This window comes from Poecilia formosa, unplaced genomic scaffold (assembly GCF_000485575.1).
Source record: "Poecilia formosa unplaced genomic scaffold, Poecilia_formosa-5.1.2 Scaffold144, whole genome shotgun sequence".
Classification (NCBI taxonomy): domain Eukaryota; kingdom Metazoa; phylum Chordata; class Actinopteri; order Cyprinodontiformes; family Poeciliidae; genus Poecilia; species Poecilia formosa.
In genome coordinates this window covers 1380046-1390284 of record NW_006800083.1, presented here as the reverse complement: position 1 = coordinate 1390284, position 10239 = coordinate 1380046, and the positions used below count along the sequence as shown (strand labels likewise).

Here is a 10239-nt window from a genome sequence, read left to right as displayed (position 1 = left end):
CATCCATCCATCCATCCATCCATCCATCCATCCATCCATCCATCCATCCATCCATCCATCCATCCATCCATCCATCCATCCATCCATCAGTAGCTCATATGAACTGATATCAGTTTTAAGGTGTATTTTTTACCTGCAAACCTGAATTTTTTCATCTAATTGAGCTTGTTGGTTTTTCTATCAATAGCTTACGAAAGGAAGATTGCTAAGGAAGTGTACATAACTGACACTCATGAAAGGTACTTCTGCAATTACAAAATAAAAAGTAATTCTAAAAAATAAGACTATAACTGCATCAGGATTTCAAGTGAAAACATCCAGAGAAAAGGGGAATATACTGATTAGAGTAAACTAAACTGGTAACTTAAGGTGATGCTGAACTCATGCTGAACTCATGGTGATGCGATTTGGTCTTTAAGGTAATAATTGGAACAAGCACTGAGGTATTTACACTCCTTCACTACTTCCACTTCTCTGTTTTTAGGTTTCTCTACCATTCTCTTTCACCACAAGTGTTTTCTTGGATCTGCTGTGAGAGCAGGTAGGTTACTTTTTAAACACAGGATTGCAAGGTAAAATAATCTCTGGATGCACTGTTGTACCCTGCCAGGGAATATCAATCTTTTCTGTTGCAGATAAATTAAACAGGAACTCCAAGTTTGGTATTTTATACTGTTTTGCAATAGCTGACTGACTTAAATGCTGTTTGTGCAGAATTTCATTTTTCTTGTCAAGTAGATTAATTTCACATGAAGACAGAAAGTTGCATGTAGAGATCATGACTGGTAATCTTAAACATTGGTGCATGTTTATGTCTTTTTCAGTGCCAACCTGACTGTATGTGTTGAACAAAAATTAATGAATGATTCATCTGGTTTTTGTCTTTTGATTTGTTTAGAGTCTTTAGCGCTAACATTAAGTCATGTTAAAAATACCAATGGCTTGATGTGTCACAATTTAAACACATCAGGGCACATTCAATTTGTGTGGGGAAATCCCATCTCACTTCCTGATTTTGGTAAAAAAATAAAAAAAAAAAAAAAAAATAAATAAATAAATAAATAAATATATATGTGTGTGTGCCTTGTAAATCATTCACAAGTTGGCCAAGGTTGACATATTTGTTCACTAAGTAAACAAACAAGCATCAAGAAGGTAACGGTTATCTCCAGACAGCTGGAGCAAATGTTACACATGTGCAAAGTGTGTTCCTCTCTGAATCCCTGAGCAAAATGGCTGTTCAGAAAACCGGAGTATTTTTTCTTTTTAGAAAGTTGATTGGTAGAGTGGAAAACTAAAAATTAGTGAAAAACAACTGGATACTCAACAAAACTGCTAAATATAAAAGAACACAACCAAAAAGATTAATCAAATAAATAAATAAATAAATAAATAAATAAATAAATAAATAAATAAAGCATAAAAATGCACGTCAGATGATTAAATAAAAAGTCAAGATGGCAAAGCCCATTGCTAAAAGTACATTTGTTGAAGAGGTTGCAATTGTTCTTTTATGGACACACAGTTGGAACTTCAAACACTTCATCGAAGCCAGAGAAATGAGAAAGATGGTGGCACATCAGTTTCTGACCTATTTATTTCACCCAGATTTGTTCGTTCAATCAATCAATCAATCAATCAATCAATCAATCAATCAATCAATCAATCAATCAATCAATCAATCAATCAATCAATCATGACCAATAAGACACACACACTACAATAAAGAAAATTGACAAAATGTGAAGAACAGCTAAAAAAAGTAAATAAAGGGAAAATAAAGGCTTAGTAATAAGAAGGGACTTAAAACCGTTCAAAGTGTTACATTTACAAAAAGAGGAAGATTGTTTCAGAGTTTGGGAGTCCTGTCTCATTGGCTCACAAGACGAGTCCCTCTAGAACATCTGCAGCTTAAACACATTAAAACACCAATGCTGATGTTGAACGGAAACTTTCACTGAAACAGGTGTTTCCACCAATAAACCAGAATCACCTCGTTTACAGGCCAGTTAGATCAATGTTATGTAGTGGGCAGACTGACCCTTTAAGCCATAACCATTAAATAAACTTGTGGGCTGACATCAAAGATGTTGTTTCTGAGGTAAAACAGATACATTTTTGAAAAGTTGTTCAATGATCTTGAGCGAGAAGTGAAGTGAAGCAGGTTTCAGAAAACAGTCATACAACCAGATGTTAATCATTCAAATTAAACTGATGGCATTTTATCAGATACTAAAAGTGTTTCAGTTTGCAAACAGTTTTTCTTTCTTAATTTCTGCAAGTTTATTAAAAGCACTAAATAAATATCTCTTCATGTTCTGATTATTAACATGCTGTTCATAATGCATGTGAAAATGTTAAGAAAACATTGTAGCTTCTCAGCTTTTCTCACTTTTTTTCCACATAAAAAAGCTTAAATCTGAAGAGTAACTCCAAGACTTTCTGAATGAAAACTTAACAATGCCAAGCATTTGTCAGCTACTCCAAGATCAGTGGTTCAGCTTAGTTTCTGTAGCAGTTTTTGGCCGTAAAAAAATAAAAAAATAAATAAAAAAAGTCCAACTCACCATAACAGAGTACACCAATGCGACAATGCTGACGGGCCAAACGGGGCAGAAGCAGGACAGGATGACCAGGATGAGGTAATCCTTGGGTTTGGGGGTCTCCGGCACGGTGGCGTTCCCGGTGGAGGAGCGGCTCAGGCTGGCCCTGGACGGGGAGAGGGGGGCGGCGGCCGACAGCTGCCCGATGGAGCCCGACCTCATGGCGACGCTGTGGCCGTTCTGGTCGGCCTCCAGAGCCTTGTCCCCGGCCACGTTGGCTGTGAAGGAGGTGGACATTTTCATCCCGGTGCCCCCGGGCTCGGTGGTCACCGTCAGGAGTTTCTCCGTCTCTTGTAAGTCCGCGGGCGGGGCGCTTCCTCCTCCCTCACTGCCCAGGGTGGACTTCAGGAAGTCGGTGTCGGTGTTGATGGCCATGATCCACTCTCGGGTTGCCAGAAAATGTGATTAGCAGCCTGGGAGCTTGTTATGAGACAGAGCGCTTCCACGTTTCTTAATAGAAATCAGGCTTTGTAACTATTCCTTGACGCTAGACTTAACTTTAAATAAGGAACTCCTCCTGCGATGAATGGATTTATCAATTAGTTGTTTTTTTATCTGAAACGAGGTGGGCTTTATGAGCTCAGGTGTGACAGAGACACCCACAACAAATAAAATCAATCAGATGAAAGCAAATGATTCATCCTCCTAAATCAGCATCCTTCTCCTTCGTTTCCATTCGTTGCTGGAGTTATTTCCAAAGAGCCTCGGATCATAAACCCCCTCCTCTTCTTTCTTCTTCTCTCTGATACATCCACCTATCCCGCTTAGATCCAGTCCCACTAAGATGCCTTAGGAGTATCTGTTTATTTTTTAAGTGCTTCTAAGTCTTTTTCCTTCTTTCTTTTCTCTTCTTTTTCTTTCTTTTCTTTTCTTTTTTATTTACCAAAGAAAAACAGATGTTTATCTCAAACCAGATCCAGAGAGTCCCTATCCCTGCTCTCTCCCCGCCGTCTCTCAACGCTGCAGAGGCACTATACTCTACTTGGGACCTTGTCAGCACTCCACATTTATTCTGAAGACTTCCGGAACATGAATTCAAAATAAAAGCTGTATTTATTTATTTATTTATTTATTTATGCACGAAAAACTCCATCCCGCAATATTTTGACTACAAATATTTTGACACTTGCATATTTTTAGTTTCCCTTTGAATCGGAATTTGAAGTTACTGTAAAGTATAAAGCAGACAAACTAAATAAAAAATGCATTTTTTTTCAAATGAAATGTTAGTTTAGACAACTATAGTGTACCTACTAAGTTATATTAATACGTTTACTTAGATCGATTTTACTTAGATCACAGATAGATAGATAGATAGATAGATAGATAGATAGATAGATAGATAGATAGATAGATAGATAGATAGATATCAGAGAGTTTTAAAAATTGAATTGAGCATTTCATGCTTTCCTAATCCTGAAATGCTCATGTTGTTGTTGCTTTTATTTTGGACCTATTATTGTCTGTTTTCCGGTGTGGACCTCGTACTTTCTTGCCAACTTGTCTTCTGTAGAAAGAGGGGAGACGCAGGAGGGGGGGGGGAAGAGGGGGAGGCTGTCCACCCCCTCCTCTCCTCCTCCTCTTCCTCCACCCTTTCTTCTCTCCCTCCCAGCATCAGCACCACTGGTTTATGGAGGGAGGCCAGCAGCGGGATTGTGCTGCTATGCAGTTTTCTCCTGCAGTTCAATGTTCCAGCGAGCTTTCCAATAGATACACTCCCGTATCATCAATCAGCTGCTTCCAAGCGGACTTTATAAACAGCCCCGAGAAATTACGTAAATGCAATTCTACAACATATGCTGCTGAGGATGAAAAGAAGATTTAGTTTAGATTAACTGAACCTTAATCCGTATGATACGCTGAAGCATTGTTTTATTCTTCCTTTTGCTTATCTCTTATCCGTCAAGAAACACCCCCGTGTGTTTGCATTGACTTGGTGCGCGGTTTTTTTTTTTTTTAATGCCTGCACCAACAGATTTCCCTCTTTATGATGCACGATGCTGCATTATCACCAGCTTTATTTCTCAGGGTGAATGCCGCACTCCTCCCTGAGCGCTCCTCCCTTTAGATGAAAGGGGATTCCCAAAATGAAACTCGGCTTTCAGCTCATTGTCGAATGTTAAACGAACACATTTTACCACAGAAATTAACTATTTTCCATTGATCTTGCCATCCGTGTGATAGCATCGTTTCTCTCAAGAAACTGTGATTTAGATATGAAAAGAGGACAGCGACGGATCAAACAGCTCGTTCCTTTATAAGACGTAAAAGCTGCTGACTATCGGGAAGATCTGTCGTCCAAAGTCAGGTGGACATGGATTTATTTGCAGCCAGAGCGCCCTCCTGTGGTGAGGCCACGTATGTGCAACTACAAGACAAAGATTTGTTTAGATTTATTTATTTACTGGTAGGTTTATGGCTTGTAGAAGTCGCTGTCCATGGTTGATAGATCTGTTTTGCAGGCAGGAGGTTGTTAGATTACTGTCTTTGTAAAATAAATCTATTTGGTTATTTAATTTACCTCATATCGCTAGTGTGATATTTTTATGTTTTCATAATCCTAAGTGAAAAAAAACATGTACTCAAATCTAAATTGAGAATATTGCTCTCAGTTTAAGTTGAAAGATGAAGCTAAATAATCCAAATCTATGTTTTAAGACATAATCTATGTTGTCATTTAAAACACATCTGACCCACAGAGGTAATGAGTTCATTCCCAGATCTTGTTTATGGTCAGTTTGAGCTTTGCATAGGATTTTATGTTTTTTATGAAACCTCATGTTGTTACATGTAAATTTTTAATGCTTCTCTTAAATTTGAATTTGTTTATAAACATCCATGTAGAGTAATAAAACATCTCAGATTTCAAAGTGTGGTATAATTTATTGAGTTTTTATGGCATTGCACAACAATTTGAGAAATACACACTTTCTAAGACAAATTGTGTTACTCGTCTTACATAAAGAGCTTGAGCTATTTTAACTGTAGCATTTGGTATATATGTTTAAATTTTCCTGGACACAAACATTTTAAAAATTACAAACAGCTTTTATTTTTCTTAAATAGTTGATACCTGCAGACCTACGGAGCTCCATTGGTGTTGAGGTCAGTTTTGACTTTTTTATGACAACAGTTACATTTTTAGTCTCTGGGTCAAAACATGCCTCTATACTTGTCCCTGTCCTCCTGGTTCTTCTCCTCCATGCGCATGTTGAGCACTGCCAGCTCTTTCTTCACTGCCTTTTTCATGCCAGGGTCGAGGTCCAGCACCCTGCTGAAGTCCTGCCGAGCCTCTGCCTCGTTCCATACTTCCTTGTGGGCTTTTCCTCGCAGGTAGAAAGCCTTTGCAACACCTGCAGGACAATCAGGTTGCATTTGTTACATAAAAAGCTGGAATTAAACCTTTTCCTTTCACAACGTTTTCATACTTCTTGAGTTAAGTATATTCTATAGGGGATTTTTGTGATGGCGTTGCAGTGATGTGGACAAGTAACGCATTATTGGGAAGTGGAAGTGATGTTTGGTGTTTTCAGCACCTTTTGTAAATAAAGATCTGAAAGTGTGGCTTCTCTGAGTCAATACCTTTTGGATGTTTCTCTGATTAATGCCCAGCTGTGGCATAACCTTTTCAGATGGTTGATTGTACAAAGCTCTGTGTTTTCATTTTTTATTTTTTTAAAGTTTGGAATAGTGAAGTGTGACCATGGAAAACATGTTTTCCCTTTTTGTTCTTAATAAGCTAAAGTTAGACAAACAATGAATGCTGGTTTTTTGTATCTATTGTTTCCTCAAAGCTGTGAACCCATCACTAAGTTTCAGTTTTGGAGTTTGGCGCCTATTACCTAAAGTTGTTTTGAACGCCTCCACAACTTTCTTGGTTTTAATGATGTTGTTTGTTCAGTAACGTTCTCTTTCAATTTCACAGAACAAATGGCTTCATACAGAGATTACATTAAGCATATGTGGACTCTGTTTATTAAGGCGTGGTTCTATGAAGGAAGCTGGTTGAGCTAGATTTTATTTTCTTGTATTAAAATATACAAAGTACAAATGCAGATCATGTTTTTAAGATTTTTTTTTGTTGTAAAAAATATATATATTTTGAAAAGCATTCATTATTCTCCCTAAACCACATAATTTTACTGTTGATTTCAATGTTTCACATAAAATACCAACAAAATACACTGAAGTTTGTGAACCTGCTGTGACAAAATGTTACAGAGGTTCATGTGTTTCTGCATAGAGCTGTGGTCCATGTACAAACCTTCCCCACAATGCAGTAGTGATAGCAAACTTTCACTAACAGGCTTGATTTTGTAAAAACTTTACACCTCTCACTGCTTCATGGGAGACATTTGTCACTTCGAACCTGGATGCTGGTTGACGATATCCGTGGTGTGCTCGATGACCTCGTAGTACTCCTCCATGCGCAGCAGACACTGGCAGTAGTTGAGCGTTAAAGTGTTCGCCATCTTCTCAAGCTTCAGCCACGGAACATCCCAAGCTTTCTCCTGAAGAGAAAGATGTGATCTCAGTGGAAAGATGGGAAAAACACAACTCATTTCTGGTTTATGAGAGTAACGGAACAGACTTGATATGTACTACCTTGGTCTGCACATTCTTGATGCAGATGATAGCTTCTTTGTATTTCTGCGTGGCCTCTTGGTAACGTCCCTGCTTGTACAGCTTGTTTCCTTGGCCGTGCAGCACAGGAACAGCCTTCAGCCTCTCCTCGTCGCTCAGAGCCCACGACTCCCTGTTGTACTCACTGGGCTGCTGCACCTGCCCGTCACGCACACACAGGAAGTTTCATTTCTGATTTCATGCAATAAAATGCATCTTTTTTTATTTTTTTATTTTGTTACGTAATGGATACAGCACAGTAATCATTCTTTTCTTACCCTCAGCAGCTCCAGGACAAAGTAGAGTGGCTTTGGTTCCTTCATCAGCTCATCCAGGTCGTCGTAGCCCAGGCTGTGGTACGCAAACATGTTGGCCATACCACACGTGTGGACCTGCCACTCTACTGGGTCTTTGCCCTCTGCAATGCGTCGCATACTTTTGGACACCAGTGGGTAAACACCGGTGTGCTAAAGAGGAGAGACGATTACAAGGTGGACCCTGTGAGGGTTTCCAGATGTTCAGCATTAGCTCAACAACATCGACCGTATGATAGCTTTCTTTCTTTTTTTTTTTTTACTGGCTAACAGTTTGCTCCTGAAAATATGTCGGCAAAAATATTTTGGCATTAAAGTTTTGCTTATGTTTTTGGTCATGCATCATGATCAAAACAAACAAAAAAACGCTTTTGTAAATTCACGAGGGAAAGGTCACAATGTTCACCATATTTCCTAGTGATGTTATTATATGACTCAGAGGGATTAAATGAAGGTGACATGGGCAATACTGTTTTGTGAAAAAAGTGGGAGTAAAAAAAATTGAATATTTTAAAAAAGTGCAATATTTCTTGCCAACCATCTCAGAAAGTGAAATCCTTACATTATGTATAATCATCACATCTATAATAACATAAATGTTTCTTGTAATTTTGATGATCCTGGCTTGCAGAAAATAAAACCCCCGGGTGTCTCAGATAATTAGAATACCGTGAAGAAGATCACTAATGAAAACTTGTGATGTCACAACCCATTAATCAAAACACCGGCAAATGTTTCCTGAGCCTTTGAACAGTCTCTTACTCTGGGTCAGTAGGCTACATAATCATGGGGAAGACTGCTGACTGGACAGATGTCCAGAAGACAGTCATCAACACAGGAGGGTAAGCCACAAAATGTCATTGTTGAAGAGGGTGGATGTCCACAGAGTTCTGTACCCAAGCATATTAATGGAAAATGTAGTGGAAGGAAGAAGTGTGGTAGGAAAAGATGGACCAGCAACAGGCAACAATCCATTCAAGACATGCAGACAAATACTATCATGTACTACCAAGCTACAAGCAGTGGTTATTTCATTTGACAATATTTTTTTAATTTTTTTTTATGAAACGAAACCAAGAGTAAATAAGGACCCAGGCAGAAAGATAGGCTGTGAATCCAATGTCATATTTCATTCCAAAAAAGGAATTAAAGAGGAAGAAGAAATAATAATATAATGTGTAATAATATCAAACAAGGATTAAATCCAATCTCGTTTAAAGTTTGCTTCTGCTCTTCACAGCGTTAACACAGCCCCTGGTTAGATGGGTGTGGCAGCGCACAGCATATCCAGCAGTACGCATGGAGCAGCCGTGTTATTTAAAGTTTAAAAAGATGCTTTAAGCTCCTTCAAATCTAATCAGAGTGAAGGAGGGTCAGTGGTGCCGATTCAGCAGGAGTCAGAGCCGATTAGAGAGTGAGATCGTTGTGGATTAATGACAGGATGCCAGAACCCATCTGTCTCGAATGGAGCGCAGCACACATGCAAAAAGCACACCAGAAGAAGACATGGGAGGCGGGAGAGAGCTGATCATTTCGGAGTGGTTCACCGAAGCCCAAATTTCAAACAGAATTTCAGATCATTTTTAAAGTTGTGATAAACTTTAAGCATTCAGAAGTGGCTCATTAATAAGAATAAAATATGATTTAGGGATACATTTTTTAAAAAATTAATCAATAAATACAGACAATCTCTCTGAATCTTGTCCTCCCACTTAAATACCTGTTTTATGTTTTGAGTTTGAAGCATAACTTGTTCCAGTTCAGCATAGTTTATTTATATTGCGCCAATTAATTACAAGAATAATTTGAATCCAGTTTGAATGAGGAAGAAACAAAAAAAGATAAAATTTAAATACAGTCACATAAAGAGAAAAGTTCAGTTTTACGTCAGAGTTAGACCTAATTTATAGTCAGTTCAAGACGCTGCTTGTGTTTTCCAGATGACACATTATGTTCATGTTGTAAGAGTGACATATATCATAGTCGTCTGATTATTATCTTTTTGCTTGCGTGTAATTGAAAATGGTAGATATAACTTTAAAATCTAAATTATGACATCAAGCATTTTAGAATCTGCTTGTCAAACTTCGATATTAAAAATAAAATTGCATCAAATTGAAAAAAATAGAACATGCACAAAAGTAAAAAAAAAAAAGAAAAAAAACTTGACTTTTTTCTTCACTTACAATGGTGTCACACCAAAACTCTGACACTTCACCGATCCTCATGGAAGACAGCAGGGTCTCCCAAATGTCGAGCTTAAACATGTTGCCAATCACTATCTCCATGGGCGTTCCCACCTTCTTGCTGTCGTCCAACACCGTGCGCTCATCGTCACACAGCTGAGTGCGGAAGTGGAACGTCACCTAGAACCACAGGAAGCAGCGACAAATTCAGGGGAAATGATCATTAGTCAAACCTGCAGGGATCACGAAGGAAAATGCAAAAACCTTAAAAAAAACAAACTGGATCGCTTTAAAATATGAGCAGTCACCGCTCAATGCCTGACATTATGTCACTGACTCGTCTCGGGTGCCGAGTAAAGAAAAAAGGGTCAAAAACTGTTTTTATGCTCAACTTATTGACGCGTTTGTTGCTTTTTTTTTATCTGCTGCACCAACAGTCACCAGCCTTATAAGCCATGGAAATATTTATGTAATTTACATCAGACATAAGGAGTCAGAAAAAGAAAATATTAA

At 38.3% G+C, this 10239-nt stretch overlaps 2 protein-coding genes across 2 annotated transcripts in view; both read right to left on the bottom strand.

The window, feature by feature from the left end:
• LOC103145579 (tumor suppressor candidate 5 homolog) overlaps window positions 1–3587 on the bottom strand; it is a 16045-nt gene extending 12458 nt beyond the window's left edge. The window contains exon 1 of the mRNA XM_007563061.2: window positions 2568–3587. Within this exon, the coding sequence (XP_007563123.1) occupies window positions 2568–2978 (411 nt within the window). The 5' untranslated portion in view covers window positions 2979–3587. The remainder of the gene's footprint in view (window positions 1–2567) is intronic.
• A 1874-nt stretch (window positions 3588–5461) lies between these two features.
• On the bottom strand, window positions 5462–10213 carry LOC103145605 (aryl-hydrocarbon-interacting protein-like 1). The gene is made up of 6 exons (XM_016676928.1): window positions 10205–10213; window positions 9727–9906; window positions 7505–7693; window positions 7209–7385; window positions 6973–7114; window positions 5462–5956 (listed from the first exon to the last, which is right to left on the bottom strand). Exons 1-6 carry the CDS (start codon window positions 10211–10213, stop codon window positions 5757–5759), a joined length of 897 nt encoding a protein of 298 aa, XP_016532414.1. The 3' UTR covers window positions 5462–5756.
• Window positions 10214–10239: the final 26 nt, after the last annotated feature.